At 36.9% G+C, this 17,883-nt stretch overlaps 1 protein-coding gene and 1 long non-coding RNA gene across 5 annotated transcripts; one reads left to right on the forward strand and one right to left on the reverse strand.

Annotated features, from left to right (window-relative positions):
• Positions 1-1,005: 1,005 nt before the first annotated feature.
• LOC109210340 (haloacid dehalogenase-like hydrolase domain-containing protein 3) lies at positions 1,006-4,806 on the reverse strand. Of its 4 annotated transcripts, none has more exons than XM_019373743.1 (6): positions 3,783-4,631; positions 3,572-3,684; positions 2,598-2,771; positions 1,967-2,328; positions 1,568-1,774; positions 1,006-1,421 (listed from the first exon to the last, which is right to left on the reverse strand). In XM_019373743.1, exons 4-6 carry the CDS (start codon positions 2,222-2,224, stop codon positions 1,116-1,118), a joined length of 771 nt encoding a protein of 256 aa, XP_019229288.1. In that variant the 5' UTR covers positions 2,225-2,328; positions 2,598-2,771; positions 3,572-3,684; positions 3,783-4,631; the 3' UTR covers positions 1,006-1,115. The 4 variants fall into 4 exon arrangements, with proteins under 4 accessions (XP_019229288.1, XP_019229287.1, XP_019229284.1 ...); XM_019373742.1 differs by having other exon boundaries at positions 3,572-3,691; XM_019373739.1 differs by lacking the exons at positions 2,598-2,771; positions 3,572-3,684; positions 3,783-4,631 and adding an exon at positions 4,652-4,806.
• A 2,436-nt stretch (positions 4,807-7,242) lies between these two features.
• LOC109210338 lies at positions 7,243-8,010 on the forward strand. Its single transcript, XR_002065533.1, has 2 exons — positions 7,243-7,284; positions 7,542-8,010. It is a non-coding gene; the product is annotated as an uncharacterized LOC109210338 (long non-coding RNA).
• The last annotated feature ends 9,873 nt before the right edge of the window (positions 8,011-17,883 follow it).

Here is a 17,883-nt window from a genome sequence, read left to right on the forward strand (position 1 = left end):
AACAATGTGGGTGGCACGTAGTGAACCTCGAAAATTGACCCGTGAATCGTGGTAATGGGCCACGTGGAACTTAGTTCGAGGGGGAGATTATTGGGTGTGCGAACAAAGTCCCACATTGGTAGCTGAAAAGATTGGGTGTCTACATATAAGGTGTAGGGATCTCTTAATGGTGTGAGGCCTTTCGTGGTAAACTGTGCGGGCTTGGCCCAAAGCGGACAATATCACACCATTTTAAGAGTATCTTTGAGCCGTTTTAACCTAACATAAAGAGTGAAGATTGCTTACAGAAATGAAGTAACTGTTTTACGCTACTACTTATGTATCGAAATGTATCAACTCTAAAAGTTAGCTCATTGGTGAGATCACTAAAGATCATATAAGGAGACGATAGCACAATCCTTCAACTAATGTAGAACAATCTGAAGGGGAGGAGACGCATGAACGGGCTAGAAACCGAGTTTAGGGTGCTAATTCGATTACAAGGAGACAATTGATTTGTAACACTTTACTCAAATTTACAAATTTAAAGAGTCACATTCACAAACACATAATGTATACTTTTATAAGGATGTACCCCGTTGAGCACTTGACAAATTTAATTTGGGGTATGAAGAATCAAGACTCTGGCTTTGAATAACCGCTTACACTGTAGCAAAAACCCTGAGATTAACGTTGAATAGCATACTAAGTTCATCACCAGTGACGAAACAAAAAGACAATTTACCTCACTTCTTAGAATTTTAATTGAATCCACATCAGAGCAAGACTGCTTGTGCGGAATCAACTGCTCGTTTTCAATCTACACAATTGGATAATCAAAAACTGCCGAAAACTTGCGCACCAGGTCCATTTGACAGTTGCAGATGAAAATAGGCTCTTGTAATTGTGCAGGTTGTGTATGTTACACACTTGTCAATCAACAGTTAGTTGCACTATAGTTAACCTAGGAGTAGGAATGCTTGCCACAAGAAAAGAAGAATAGACAAGATGATATAAGACAGCATGTGGCAAATTGAACCAAATCCATCCTCATCATATTCATAGAACTCATAACTCATTTTCCCATTCTTGTAATACAAATCACCTTTAAAGGCAAGAAAGTAATCAAACAAAGTTTACATGTCACTGCATTTCAATTCCTCAGAAATAAGCCAGTCTTTGGTGGCGGTCAAGTCAGGCAGCACAGTGGCACCAGATTTTCTCCAATTGACAGCATCAGCAGTCTTAAATCTGTCCAATAACAAAGCATGCATCCCAACACTTCGCGCTGGCAAGTAGTCTTTCCTCATGCTATCTCCAATATGAAGTACTTCCTCCGGTGCTACATTTCCTGCTCTCTTCAATGCAATCTCAAATAACCTTGGATCGGGTTTTTCAACACCTTCAAGACCGGAGAATACGCCAAAGTCCCACTCAGATCCCTGATTTTTAGTGTCACACACAAAAAAGGGGGTCACAACTACTTTGTGATGGTCAGTGTTTGTGGAAAAAGATTAACAGCTCAGCCAAAAATGGTCAGAAGAAAATTCAATGTAGCTAAATGAAATCAGTGCTCTTGTTTATCTACCTGATGCAAACCTAAAGCAGGAAGAATTACGTCCTGATACCGATACTCGGCATTGCTGACCAGCCCAACCGTAATGCCCCTCTCGCGGAGCCATCTGAGAAACGGTTTAGAATCAGGAAATAAGCTATAAGGCGCAGAAGAACCAAAAGTAGCATATATGCGTCTAAATATCTTCTCAAATGTCTCCTCATCATATTCATATCCTGCCTGTCAAAAAGAGATGGTTAATGTCAGTACTAAATGAAACAACTACTAACGCTTAGATATGAAACCACAATTTTGGAATCGTCGAAGGTTAGTTACTTAGTAATTCTGCTACTGTATTTCCGAATGAATATGTAGTTTCGGAAATAAGGTTATAGAATATACTGAAAAGCTTGATAATGTCATGTACAATACCCTAACAAAGGAATCCCTGACACAAGTTTTCCACCACACAATGTTAGGAATCTTTTCAGCAAATCCAAAACATGGGTGCTTCAGTGCCATTTCTGTATATGCGAGCTTAAAACCTTCATGAACCCGCTTATAGTCAGGACATTGCTTCCCAGCAGCTTTGGCTGCCATGCAATAATAGTCACCCAGCTCTCCTTTGTAAGCAATGAGTGTACCAGTAACATCAAGCGTGATGCAGCGTAACTTTGTTAACATAGACATTGTAAATGATCGGACAGCAAACTCTAACCCTGTGATTACTATATCTTGTACTTCAAAAGCTTCATGAACCAAAAGATATAAGCTTAAAGAGGTATTTCACAGTCCTGCATTGAAATTTTCAGCAATTATGTCATATACGTCATCAATTTAGTGACAAGCATTTATCACATAAAGAATACCAGCCATTGACACTTTTTGACTATGCAATTTCCAAATATATGCCAACTCCTACTAATAACGCATCCATTTCCGAAAGTAATCTTATTAGGACACAAGTTGACTTCAGGTAGTCCTCAAACACAATAGTAAAACCAGAACTAGAGGAATCCACAGAAGAGGGTTCAATTAACCCAAATAAACATCAAATAGGTACCAGTTGTTTCTCCAATGAATTTCATCAGCAAGTAGAGTTCTGCTATGAAGCTGTTCTCATGACCCCTATTCAAGGATTGTAATCGGAAGGGATATAATTCCAATATTCTCAAAGCATATTATTAAGTCCATATTGTAGTGAGCGAGAAGAGCTCTTCTGAGGGGAAAATTCATCCTGAAACTGAGATCACTCATCACATATCAAAGTATAAAACCAAAACAAGTACAATATATGAAACCTGAAACTCTTCAGCACATACAAGAAAAGGAGTCTTCTAACTGGATCAGAGAACGACAATAGCTGATCTTGCTACTCTAAGAAGTTAATGCTACACAAACTCAACAACTTCAAGGAAATGATATAGTAACTTGTGTAAGCTAGGAGAGGAGGACACTATTCCACACAAATTGATATGAGGAAGCATTTTAGGAGCTGGTGCCTACAGCTCAGCGAAGTAAACCTAACAAATACTTGAAGGATGGAGACATCCTATAAGTTTTTAGAACGACAATGGACGCCAAAGCAATCCTTCATCTTTGGTTTGGTGCTTAAGTTATCATCTTAATTCTGCATGTTTAATGGATGTTACTTGTAACCTTATCGTAACAGCCATCTCTAAGAGAACAAAGGGAGGCAGTGACAATATGCCAAGACATTAAATAAGATGGCGGAGAAATCTACCATATAATAGGCATTGTCTGAATGCCGAACTTTAAACAACTTCTAAAGCTATGTTACATGGACTTTTCAATTCCTTTGGCATACCTAGATTGAACAATTGATATACTTCTAAATACAGTAAAACTTGCTAAGTTGGGCCGGCTAAAGGGATACACATACTGACACCTTACCAAATATATCCATACCTGAATCCCAGAACATAGGACTGAACACTTCCATTTATACACATACAAGTAAACAAGAATATCTCCTAAAAGGGCAGGAAAAACGAAATAATCAAGGACGGTTGCAACCTTATCTCAAATTCATGAGTTCACCCGGACGTGGTATGAGCAGAAGGAACCAATAATCAATTGTAGGTTGATCCAAGATCCAAATGTTAACCTTATGCATAGAATCCAAGAACCTGCTAACTTCAGTATAACCCTAGTTTTCATATAAGATTTTACATTCCTCAGGAAATAAATGCCAGAAAATAAGCTTATGATTAAATAATAGCCTGACCTGAAAATCCAGCAGTCAACTTAGAAGAAGTTGCAAAAATGCTTAACAACCTAGGAAGAATTAATCCTTAAATATGTTCCTTCAGATTATAAATACCATAAACGATTAACCTCTGTTCTACCACTTCTTGGTTTTTCCTAAATACCAAGGGGCAAATTCTGATCTGATGCCTTCCACAACTAATCATGCGGACAATTATTTCAGACATATTTATATAAAATAACAAGCATATCAGCTCTGACAGTGATAGTAGAAGATATTAAGAAACAAAACATCTCTACTGATGTGCCAGACGGCCAATAAACAACTACTCTTCACAAAAACCTACTCAAAACCCACAAAAGTTTGTACCTTTGTCATTTATAAACCTGCCAAATTTCAGTGAATAACACCATCAATTCAGCACAAAAGACAAGTAAACCTTTCGTGTCAAAAACAAACTCATCAACCAGTAGAATAATGACTACTTATAAACCACACGCAATAGCATGAACACCTCATCATTAGGACTAAATCCTAATCCACACCCAAATTTCTGAAACACCACAAGTCCACTTAACAAAAAAATAATAAGATGGTCTTCATTTTCCTCTTCTTTTCTATAACGTGGATTCACTCAAAATGTAGTAACATTAAGAAAAAGTAAAAGCAAGAAACTTTTAAAGTTCAACCAATCAACCTCATAAAGACGCCTAACATTTCCAAGAAGATAATTTTCAAGTTCAAGAGCACATAACAGCTACAAAATCACAAGAAATGCAGGTTTTTGAATCATACTATATCTTCATTTTAACAAACCCACCATCTTTAAGACAAAAAGATCAAATTTATACACAAGAAATGAGACAAAAGATGGATTTGAAGCATACCCAGAAGCTCAAATGGACGAGAAAGAGAATGGCTTCAATAAAATTGGAATTGCTATCTTTTCCAAGTAAAGTAAGATTCTTAAACAAGTATATGTATATTCAATTCGTGAAGTGACGAATTTAAAAGCCAATTTTATCTTCTTTCCCTTTGATGCATTTTTTACTCTGCCAGTTTTATAATTGCTTTTACAAAATATTTGCACCATAGTCCTTTAGGTTTGTTCATTTTACCTTTTGAACCTTGTAACTATGGAATAATTAAACTCATAAAACGTGCATTAGACTAGTTAAGTATTGGATTCTACAATTTCTTGAAAAGGATGTTTTAAAAGTGAGATACCAAAAGTCAAGGGCGCATTTGCAAATCTTCCCGACACACGAAGCAAATAAAACCATGGACGGCTTTTGCCAATGAATTTTGCATTACCTAATAAGTAGCATCTTGTTTTCAGATATCATAAATCATCACCCCTCCTAACAAACTTTTAGACGTTACACATTTTTTCAATTGATACTCATATTAATTAATGCATATTTTTAATGAAATTAAAAAAAAAATTTGAAATGAGTAATTAATATTATGGGTATAATAAAAAAAATTATCTTCTCCTAAAAGTGATAAGTAAAAATGAAAATCTATTTTTAGAATACTGGACAAGTTAAAATAAACAGAAGGAGTACTTATTTTTTTTCTTCGCACACTGATATGTTCGAATTAACTTACTTAGTACTTCAGTTAATTTATCAAACTTTATTTATTAGTTTAATCATTCAATTTTTAAAATTTACTGATTAAAATAATTTGAATTTAGATCAATTGAGAGCGTAAAAGCTCTTTACCAAAAACTTCTTTCATTCTTAAATAATCCAACGATCCCATCACACTCTCTATTTTATCAATACAGGTGTCTTAGCCTCTTCTCTCAAGACCTTTCCCACTTCATTAATCACATAATGCTATGCTATACGCACGAGTTTTTAAGGTAATTTTTCTTTTACTATTATCTGTCCATAGGCAGCAACGTGTCATTTTTATATAGGACTCATCCCATATGTAACAATAAATAATTTGTGAGTATGCGGTCCCTCTAATTCTCTCAAGGAGGAGGGAGTTATTTTTTCCTTTTTCTTTAAAACAAAATACAAGGGCCGGTCATAAGAAATTTTTTACTTTTCCTTGGAATTTTTTTACATTTTTAAAATCAGTGTTTGGCTATAAAAATTTTAAATTTCACTTGATGTTGAATTTCGAAATTTTTTAAAAATTTGAAGAACTCCAAAAAACTGATTTTCAAAATTTTCACTTCAAATCACTCACAAAAATATTTTAAAAAACTCCAAATTATATTTATATCCAAACACAACTCTAATTTCAAATATTATTTTCACTTGAATTTTGTTTTTTTCCGTAATTTCACAATTCTTATGTCCAAACGCCCACTTATTAGATGCAATTAGTCGGTGAATAATGAAAGAAGGGAAAAATAAATGATGTTAATTGTAGGCATATAAAATTTATTGGAATTAAATTCATAAAATATTTTGGACTATATTTTAAATTCAAGATATATTAGTTCAAATAAATTTATTAGGCTAATATAATTGAATTAATTATATCAGTCCAATATATATGGATTAAATACAGGGAAAAGTACAGAAATAGCCAATTTAAATACAAACTTACCGAGTTGTAGCCCAAAATTAGACACTTACCAAAAGTAGCCCAAACTTAGAGATACACGTAAGGAAGGATTCTTCTATCCGAGAATCACGCTAAAAATCCTCCTTCCTTCCCTGTGTGTATCAATTTAACAGATCACGACATTCTCTACCTCTGTAAATCGCGGCATTCTCTCTCATAAAATTCTCAAAATGAGCTCCAAATTTCACTCAAAATCGATCAATTTCACTATATACCTTCGCAATTTCTGTGTAGATACAGCTTTTGCAATTTTTCTGTGTAGAAGGAACTACGAACTGCAATCACAATCAATCAAGGAATTAGTGAGTTTTGACCTAATTTCAGCTACTTCTATGGCAAATTTACCAATTTTTATTCAGTATGGTGGCCGATGGAATGTTGACAACAGCTTTGTAGATTATAATGCAGACGCTGTAGTAGTTACTCCAAATATAAGTTTTGAAGATTTTGTAGACGTGATTTCGAAACAACTTAAGACAGATACTTCATTGAATGATATTGAAATCAAATACACTGTCCAAAACAGTTCTCCGCCAATAGTGATACACAATAGTATGGGTCTATGTGTATATCTTGAGCTGAAAAAAAGCTCAGAATTTACAATGTATCCCCTTTGTATAACATCGAGTGAAAAGGATATGGACATGATCTGCTACAATTCCAATTCTGCTGTGATTTCCTCAGAATGTGCACAAAGCTCAGTTGTAGAGGAGAGATACAATGGCGATACAATTAAGATGATCGAGTTTGGGGATGGAGAAGACTGGAATGATACAGAATCTGATGAAAATACAATAATAACTGACCCTCAACACACAGATGTAGAAGAAGGTCAAATTTATAAAGACAAGGCAACGATAATCAAAGTCATGAAGCACTTGGCATTAAAGGAAAAATTTCAGTTTAAGGTGCATAGATCAAGTGAAAGCAGGTATCAAAATTTTTATTGTATAATTATGTATCTCAATGTATATCGTAGTTGATGTTAGAAGCATAATTATGCAGAAAATAAGTTGTTGCTTGTAAGTATGTGGCTGTACACTTTTAAATTGTGGTTGTCACCGTCTAGTACTGTATAGTCGTTGTATTTTTTCATCTAGTATTGTTGATTGCAGTGTGTATCACTATGTATCATTGTATTTCATGTCGCTCTGTTTATTGATGGAAAAGTTTATATCCTTGTCGTAGGTACTGCCTAGTATGCATCAACAACAACTGTGATTGGTATTTTAAGTCTTCGAGCCTGAAAAAAGCAAACGTTTTCAAGGTCAGAAATTTCAGCAAAGTGCACTCATGCCCCCTGAAAGACAGATCTTACGCACAACGTCAAGCTACTGCAAAACTCATCGGCAGTCTTCTGATAGACAAGTATAAAGACCCAAAAACAATATACACTCCTAATGACATAATTGGAGACATGAACAAGCAGTATGGTCTTCAGATGACATATATGCAAGCATGGAGATCGAAAGAATATGCAGTTCAAGTACTGAGAGGGAACCCAAGCGAATCATATGAAAAGCTGCCAAGCTACTTTTATATGCTGGTTCTTACAAATCCTATGTCGGTGGTAAATTTGAAAAAAACAGAGGAAGACTTGTTCATGTATGCTTTCGTTGCACTATATCCGTCTATAAAAGGATGGCAGTATTGCAAACCGGTTGTTGTTGTAGATGGAACTTTTCTTAAATCGGCATATAGAAGAACATTATTGATAGCATCAACACAAGATCCAGCAGGTAATATCCTACCACTCGCATATGCTATAGTAGATTCAGAGAATAATGCTTCCTGGGAGTGGTTTTTTGCGAGATTCAAGGATGCATTTGGGGAAAGGAAGGGAATGTGCATAGTCTCGGACAGGCATAAAGGCATTGAAAATGCAGCGGCAACATTGTATCCACAAGTACCTCATTGTGTCTGCATATGGCATCTATGGAATAATGTACAAAAAAATTACAAAAAAAAAACCATTTGCTGCTCAAAGACATATTCTTTGCTATGGCCAAAGCATACACAGTTGAGAAGTTTGATTACCACATGGCAAGGTAGAGAAAATTGATAAGAGGGTCAAAGATTACTTAATGAATGTTGGGTATGAAAGATGGTCGAGAGCATATTCCACTGTCAACAGAACATTGACAATGACTTCAAACATTGCGGAGTCGATCAATGCAGCGCTCAAGGCTGCTAGGGAACTCCCAGTACTGCCTTTGCAAGACTACATAAGGCAATTGATCGGACGATGGAATGTTACAGACCTAAAGAATGCAGTAGAGTCATTCACTGATCTTGGAAAAAAATATGATACAATGCTGATGGACAATCTTGAATTGTCACATCAGATGAAGGTATGACTGGAATCTGTAGATACTTGTGCATAGAATATGTAATCATTCCGAATTTACGGATCTGTTATATCTTGAACCCTTTGTGTGATTCTGTTAAACTAGTGTCCACCTGCACAAAAGCAAAGGCTTTCAATTTAATGTAGCATTTATGCCTACCCCACTCCTGAAATATTGCTTGGTTTGACATGATATTAAGCTATTTTAATCTTGTAGGCTCTCTAGTATATGTATTTTGAGGGCATCTGCTTTGTCACCACTAATGATAGTTGATAAATTTTGTAGGTGACCCCTTCGACGAGTTACTTATATTCAGTACTTGACAAGGGTAAGCAGAGAATGGTGTTCCTAAAAGATCGAACTTGCAGCTGTAGAAGGTTTCAGTTGGATGAGCTGCCATGTTCACATGGTTGGGCAGTATTAAAATACAAACACATTGATCACATTGAGTATTGCTCGGTGTACTACACCACGAAGTACCTATTGAAGACCTATGAAATTCCAATTTATCCGGTTCCTGATGAAAGCACATGGGAAATTCCTGCAGAAGTTCTAAATGAAAAAGTCTTGCCACCAGATGTGACAAAAACAATAGGAAGGCCAATAAAGGGGAGGTGCAAGCCAATATCTGAAAGGGAACGAAAAAGGTCGATTAAATGTGGACAGTGTGGAGAAGAAGGTCACAACAGAAAAACTTGTAGAAATAATCCAAAGAGAGGATGAAATATGTCAAATTTAGAATTACTTGTTATTTTACTTTACTGAATATCATAGAGATTTAGAAGAATGCAATATATCAAGAACTATATCATTGTAGAATGTCATTTGAATTTTAGATATAAATAAATATTTGACCTATCATTTAAAATCGTGTTGCAAGTTTATATTATACATCTGTTTGATTTAAAAAGAAGTTGTATCAGCTATGTATCACATTTGTATCATATATGTATCGCTTGTGCAACACATTTGTATCATCTATGCATCACTTGTGTATCAACTATTTATCTCTATTTATAGGCTCTTACTCATGCCTGCATTTGTGTAGTAACAAAGCTAACTAATGGAAAACAGTCGTAGCAGCTAGAAAACTATGCAAAATAGTTTTAGAAATTTGCAAATATAAGTGGCCTCATCAATACATATTTGAAAACTGTGTATCATTTATGTATCATATCTGTATCATATGTGTATCATATCTGTATCATGTATGTATCATGCGTGTATCTGCAAGAGACACTGTATCACAAACTACCGTATATTTATCCTATCTATAATTCACAACACAAAATCAAGGGAGAAAACACCAAAATAAACTAAACTGCAACAATCCAATATCGCACTGAAACTCATTAAACCTTTATAACAGAACAAACATCTCATTTGCCATACGATTCTTAAAAGTATTCATAAAATTCAAACACAAACAAATCCGATCCGTCTTCCAATAATGACAACATAACAGAACAGAATACAAAAAACAAAATTATAGAGTTCATCCTACAACAATGACAAAAGTAACTACTTCTTCTGCTTCCCCGCCTTATTCTGTCGACCAATAATATCATCATCACTTTGCGCGTTCAGTTCCATCTTCTTTCTAGCATAATCCCACAAGAGAGCACCAAATCTGCGCCAGTGTGCATAGGCATTGAATTTTTTAGGAGGCGTCTTGCCCTCAATGAAATACTCGGCAAATGATGCCGCAAATACACCGCAATCACTGCAAAAATAAAAAGAACGACAACTATCAAACTGCAGAATCTAAAAGCAAAACAGATTGTGTTGAAAGAAATTCATACGCTTCGACTTGTTGAGGCAATCCGTCAACCAATTTTACATCAAAGGGGGTAATCAAGTCTTTTGATTTGTAGACACCAGTGCGCCAATTGATATCTTTTTTGTTTAAATAGAAATGCGTGTGCACGAAAAAAATGAGGCAGCAACACAGAATACTTGGACATGGCCTTATGAACTTTGGCTTGATGAGCAGCTCCACCGCGCATAGAGTCATACACATAAATGCACCTATCCTTGAAGGACATCACAGCCATTATCCAATGCCATTGTTCTGCAATATTAATTGGCATTAAGACATGCTCGACAGTGTACCATGGAACATTGACATCCAAAACAAACCCCTGAATATACTCTGCAATGACATGTTTCGGATTGCACACATCACTGTCTCCATCTGTATCAATAAACGGCTGCCATAACTCATTAATTTTCTCGTCGAAGTACCAATCTGTGGTGGTGAATGTTACAGGTAGGTCTTTGTCATACTTCCCCTTCTTCCTCAGATAATAGAACAAAACATCAATGTGCTGAAACAAAACATAACTAATAACTAATCACTAAACGCGCTCGAAAGCTTTAAGCAGCTACAGTTTTTCAAACCAAAATCACAGAAAACAAAGGAAAATAAATGCTCACTGCTAACTTAACAGGACTGAGTGTTCATGTGTACACTGGCTAAAATTTAAAAGAAAAATACTGCAAAAGTAAATTCTTACATACCGAGTCATCCAAGGGCTGACCATTAAATGCCAAAGTGTAAAACCAGTTTTTGTCTTCAACATGAAATATAACAAGATCATAAGCAGGATTGAGTTCACTAACATGCTTCGGGTAAATTTCATTCCTGGTAACATGTATACACAAAAGAGTACAGTTATTGATATAAAATAATTATATAAGTGACAATATATTAAAATATAAAACTGAAAAAAAATCAGAAGTTGGAAACATACTTCTTTCTGGACTTCCCTTTTTTGACCCACGCAGCAAAAGCATTCAACAAAGAGCTGTTAACACCAGTTCCGATTTTGCTTTGAAAAGGATGCTTAATAGCATAAATTTGCTTTTTTGCTTTCGCTGCAACAACACCAGTCCTGGAACCTGAATCAAACACAGTAATGAACGGAGACTGCACTGCCTTTGCAGGACATCTCTTTCTTTTTTCCATTTGCGGTGATACTTCAGGAAGTAATTCAGTATTGTACAGAACCATCTCCCCTGTCGCGTCATCAACACTTGCAGTCGCACAAACAACACCAGTCAGAGATTCAGGAACCTTTTGTTTCTCAGATTCTTCCTTTGTCTCCCCTGGCGCCGCATCAACACTTGCAGTCGCACAAACATCACCAGTCTGGGATTCAGCAACCTTTTGTTTCTCAGATTCTTCCTCCGTCTCCCATGCCACCGCATCTGCAATCTCACCAATACCGCCAGCATGTGCTACATCTGGTGTGAAAGTTACTTTAGCAACAAACATGTCAACTTTCACACCAGAAGGTCCTTCCATAGCATTGACACCTAACTGATCTGCTACATTAGTATCTCTTTGAGAATGTGGAACATCTTTGCATTCACTTCCACCAACCTATTTTTTTAAAAAAGAATCGAATTATCAAAAACAACAAAGAAAAGAAAAGGGAAAAGTACAGAATGCACAACTAAACACACCTGACAACCATCCATTTCAACATCTTCATTGCCACCAAACTCCATATTGCTCACAAAATCATTATTGTCTTGACGACCACTGGTGTCTTCCTCTGGATGTGCACCATAATTGACTTCGCTTGCACCAAGCTATTTTTTAAAAAAGGATATAGTAAGTTAACTAAAAAATAAAAAGAAATGCACAACGGAAAAGAAACACATACCTTGGAATTTATCAACTCAAACACCTCCTTGAATTTATCAGAAACATATTCCATGAAGGAATTTAACTGCTTATGGAGCTACAAGAAGAAACAAATAAAAAAGATAATAGACTTTGAATATACAATTTGAAAAATAATTTCAAAAAAATATATGAAAAAGACCATTACATGCTTCACATCAGCTTTCAACTTCTGCAACTCACGGTCATAATCAACAGGTTGGACGCCTGGCACGTTTTTTGTCGCCTTTTTTGGTGGGACAGGCTCCTTAATGTGTTTCGGGGGTGGCGAGACAAAATCATCGCTATCATCAATAGGAAGTTTTCCCCTGTTACGTGATGTAAAATATTTCTGATACTCATCGGTAACTTCAACAGGCAAAGTAAATCTTCTGAGCTCTTCAATTGTCGGAGAAATATTTTTAAACTACAAAGGTAACCAAAAGTGCTTCAGTCCTAGATGTATCAAAGATGTACAAAAACTGTATGTTTGATGTATCATAATGAATTATAGTGTATTATAAATGTATGTCCCATCAAGACATAAAAGATTGTACCTTATTCCATGTGCTGTTGAAGAAACCAGTAGAGAAGTCTTCACGCGTTGGTCTGTCTGTCATTTCCCAATTCAATATGCGTGGTGTATGATCTCCAACGCGAACAGCAAATTTTTGATCAACTACAGTGCAACATTCATAGAACCACACCTGTAGTGCAAGAGGAAATCCACCAATCCTATAAAACTCAGACTTCCCCCTCAACCTGTCCCTCACCGACTTCATTAAAGCTCGAAACGCAATCTTACCCCATGGAAACGACACATACTCACCACTCTCGACAAGATGGAAATCACGTTTACTTATAAATGTCTTCTGAGCCTGAGTGGACATTAGAAATGTGTTTATGAAATAAATGATTGCAATCTTAACTGCGTCTTCATCAGACTGCCATTTCTTCTTCTCAAAACAATCAATAAGTGAGTTCTTTGAAACAACTTCAAAACCAGAAAAATAAGTATCCACCAACCTATTGGGTCCACTGAATTTACCCTCAACAGGTTCATTACCACAACAGTTTAAACCACTTACAATACCAAATTCTCGAAGACCAAAACGTAAAACACATTCGTCATTCAATTTCACATAAAATTGGTCACACTTATCTTGAACCAACTCCCTAAACATTAAAGAACGAATAAGTTGTGCCTGGATAGCAACTCGAGGTAAATCAAGGAAATAGCCAAAACAGCTTTCCCTAAACATCCGAAGCTGGACATCAGTCAACTTTGACTGTAAAACCGATAAAATATCCACATTAGTGTATGATGACCAATGAGTAACAGGAAACGACTCACCAACTGGAATATAGAGCTTCCAAGGCTACAAATACATGACACGAATTAAAAACAAACAAATACAAACTAAATCCAAATATTAAAAGAAGAGTCAACAATAGAAAAAAAGTATAACTGAAATTGTATATACCTTACAAACTTTGTCAGGAATTTTAACTTTTTCTGCCTTCTGAACCTTGTTTTTTTTGGTTTGACACCCAAATTCACTTCGTCCTCCATGACACGTTTTCTCTTGCTCTTCTTTTTCTCAGTTTTTCCAACAATATCCTTTCGAGATTCTAACACTTTAACACTGTCGGAATGATTTTGACTTCGCATATTTTGTTCATCAATCGATTTCTCAACTAAAATCGGGGTTGAATGAGGAGATAAACTCATCGACCTAGTTTCTCTTCTGATGTTGCTCGATTTCTCTATTGAAACAGACTTTGAATAAGGTGATGAACTCATCGAACGAGTTTGTCTTCTCATATTGCTCTGTTTCAAAATTGAAACTAGTTTCAATGACAAATTTTTTTTAAAAAATATACGAACAAAAGGTTACAGAAATTTGTGAAGAAATTAATACAAAAACTCGACAAAAACTTACAAAATCAGTCGCAAAAGCCTAAATAAAAGCAACATCGATTCTACAAAAACACATGCAATCAGAAAAATATACAAAATAAGAGGTTTTCTACTCCAAAATACCTGGAATCAGACGAAAATAACCGAAAATGTATCTTGTTTTGTCAATTTCATCAATTTTGGTTGAATTTAGGAAAAAATCGCAGAAAGAGAGAGAGAGAGAGAGTGAGAGATAGAGAGAGAGAGAGAGAGAACTCGGTTTTGTATAATAACGTATACAAAAAGAAACTGACATTATTTGAAACTATTTGGGCCAAAAATGACATTTGGGCCTTTTTTAGTAGATATTTTGTTTTGGGCTATTTTTTGTTAGGAAAGTTTGTAGAGTGACATAGCTGGTAATTTCCCTTAAATAAATAAGCCTTAATCCATTGGGCTAGCCCATTTAGTTGGGCTAAAGTGATGAGCCCACTTCATTAAGCCCAAGATGTCATCTTCCTAGAGGCCCAGTTTGGTGCCATGTGTCAAATGACGTGGCGCGCCAAGTCAAACGGAAGAGCCAATAGGATCATGCCACGTATCAAAATGACAAGGCATGCCAAGTCACACTAAAAGGCCAATGAAATCGCGCCACGTGTGCAAGTGACATGTTCCGGCCAATCAAATACGGCCATGTTACACTTCAATTTGATTGGTCGGAAAGAGTCTGTTCTTATCACAACTCCTTCCTTCCACAACTAAAAATAGGGGTCTTCATAACTCCGAAAAAACGCCAGAAGTTATAACAAAAAGCAAGAGAGAGCTCGTGGATCAAACACCGCAAATTTCTCTACAAGTTTCAAGCTTCAAGCAATCAAGTTCAAGTTCAACAAATCAAGTTCAAGCTCAAGAACGAAGAACAAATCAAGTTCAAGCTCAAGAACGAAGAATAAATCAAGTTCAAGCTCAAGAACGAAAAACAAATCAAGGTTCAAGGAGTGCGAGTTCAAATCAAAGTTCGTGCCAGTTGAATTCAAGATCATCGTTCGTGGCAACAAATATAGATTCAAGATCAAGCTCAAAGGCCCTTGAATTTATTTACAATTAGAAAGAAGAATCAGAGGAACCATAGAGATTATAACACTCAAATATTCGAAATAAAATACTACGATTGTTGCGATATTTTCGGTCTTGATTTTATTTTCTCGATGCAAATTTATTATCTACAAATTCTGGCACGCCCAGTGGGACAATCTCTACCTCTCATCTCAACTTTCAATCACCAAAGTCCGAGAACATTGAAATGGCTTCAAAGAAAATCAACCCCGGTTCAACTTCTACCAAGGCTGCTAACTCCAAGTTCTACGCTGATGTGGAAAGCATCCTCGATGTTACCTTTGGAAAATTTGGACCAGTTACGAGAAGCAAAGCAAGCTCTTTAGGACAATAAGAACTCCAAGTGCTGTCCGTATCAACCCCTGTTTTCGGATCTTCATCCTCAAAAGGAGCAAGATCTTCCACAAACGCACCCGAAGGAGGAAGCGATGTTGCTGAAAAGATCAAGAAAACTCTTGCTCTGCTTGACCTCTCCGGATATAAGCGCTCTGTTATGAAGGAAGATGATGATGCTTCAAATGATGGATCTTCCCCACATACACCACATAGCATGAACCAATCAAGGATCAATCTGTGTGAAAATCCATGCTACTCTCCATCATCCACGACAATCATGCAAGCCATGGTGACAAACACCTCATCTATGGAGGAGCAGTTGGCAAACTTGACGGAAGCAATCGCTGGCTTGACCAAATGCATGCAAAATCAAGATGCTAGAATTGACAAGCTAACAGACAGGGTGGGAATCTTGATGGAAGAAGAATCCACCCACACACCTGGCAAGCTCCCAGAAGTTCCAGAGAGTGAGTCTCCCCAAAGACAAGTAGCATGTGCTAAGGCTATCCCTGTCTCATCTGAAGGGATGATTCTAATCGATCAACTAAAGGAGTTCATTGAAGGAATCATTAAGAACAAGTATGAAGTCTCAGCCAAATCCTCCCTTACATATGCAAAACCGTACACTGCAAGGGTCAATATGTTGAAGATGCCTGCTGGTTATCAACCTCCAAAGATTCAACAGTTTGATGGTAAAGGTAACCCAAAGCAACATGTGGCACACTTTGTGGAGACGTGCAACAATGCTGGGACTTATGGAGATACCTCGTCAAGCAGTTTGTCCGCTCGCTAAAAAGAAATGCTTTTGACTGGTACACAGACCTCGAGGCTGGATCTATTGATAGATGGGATCAACTAGAGCAAGAGTTCCTCAATCGCTTTTATAGCACGAGACGTACTGTGAGTATGATAGAACTTACAAATACCCGTCAACGAAAGGGTGAACCAGTTATCGACTTTATCAATAGTTGGAGGAATGCAAGCCTCAACTGTAAAGATAGGCTTAGTGAAACTTCAGGCATAGAGATGTGCATCCAAGGCATGCATTGGGGATTGCGCTACATATTGCAAGGTATCAAGCCTACCACATTTGAAGAACTTGCAACTCGTGCCCATGACATGGAATTGAGCATGACCTCTGATGGAAATGAAAGGCTGCCCATCTATGAACCTCGCAAAGGGAACGACAAGCAAGAAGTCGGGAAGTGGGGCAAGTTCATACCCAAGTCTGAAAGCAAAGAAGCTATGAATGTCAACACGCAACCTATGAAGTTCACGACGAAGGTCAGCAAGAAGCAGAGTATGAAATCCACTTCTTTTCAAAATAAGCCAAGTGGAAAGTTGACTCTAAAAGAAATGCAAGAGAAAGAGTACCCATTTCTGGATTCTGATGTGCTAGCCATTTTCGAAGAACTCCTCGAGTTAAATCTCATTGAGCTTCCAGAAATGAAGCGACCAAATAAAGCTGGGAAAACGAATGACCCAAATTACTGCAAATACCATCGACTTGTGAGCCACCCTCTGGAGAAGTGCTTTGTCTTCAAAGACAAAGTCATGGACCTGGCTCATGAAAAGAAGATCGTGCTTGAAGATGAGAAAGCAAACGCAAACCAAGACTCTATCACCTTTGGCTCATTCAGTCCGGATGAATTATGTGGTTCTAAAGAAAGTAAAGATGAAGAATTACTGGAGAACGGCAAAGTTGAAGATGATCAACCTGATGATGATGAAGGTTGGACGTTGGTGACTCGTCGTAGGCGCCATAAAAGGAGCCCACGAAAAGAATCAATAGAACAACCAACAAGGAAGATGGTAAAAAGACCGACGAAAAAGAATCCAGTTAGGCGTTTGAAGAAAGCAAAAGTGGAGATGCACCACCCTCAAAAGCCACGACATACAATGACCTTGGAGGATTTCTTTCCATCTTGGTTCCGCATGAAGATTTCTCGTGATGGTATTGAGGCCTCTTGCTGCAATGCTGATAAAGGGGAAGAAAAGAGTGATGACCTACCGTTGGAACCATCTCCAGAAAATCTCATCGAGTCCACTCCTCAAGAAGTTAATGCTTGTGAGGAAAATGTCACGTTCACAAATGACGATCTTCTGCTAGGTGACACTCTTCACAACGGCCCATTGTACCTGGTTGGATATATGCGTAAT

The sequence above is a fragment of the Nicotiana attenuata genome, unplaced genomic scaffold, assembly GCF_001879085.1.
Source record: "Nicotiana attenuata strain UT unplaced genomic scaffold, NIATTr2, whole genome shotgun sequence".
Lineage (NCBI taxonomy): Eukaryota > Viridiplantae > Streptophyta > Magnoliopsida > Solanales > Solanaceae > Nicotiana > Nicotiana attenuata.

What these genes read in the sequence shown, in the direction of transcription:
- LOC109210340 (XM_019373739.1), bottom strand. Translation starts at nt 2,224, where the DNA reads ATGTCTATGTTAACAAAGTTACGCTGCATCACGCTTGATGTTACTGGT. An exon ending in TCAGGGATTCCTTTGTTAGG is followed by an intron (nt 1,775 to 1,966) that starts GTATTGTACATG and finishes TCTTTTTGACAG; the next exon opens with GCAGGATATGAATATGATGA. An exon ending in CTGCTTTAGGTTTGCATCAG is followed by an intron (nt 1,422 to 1,567) that starts GTAGATAAACAA and finishes ACTAAAAATCAG; the next exon opens with GGATCTGAGTGGGACTTTGG.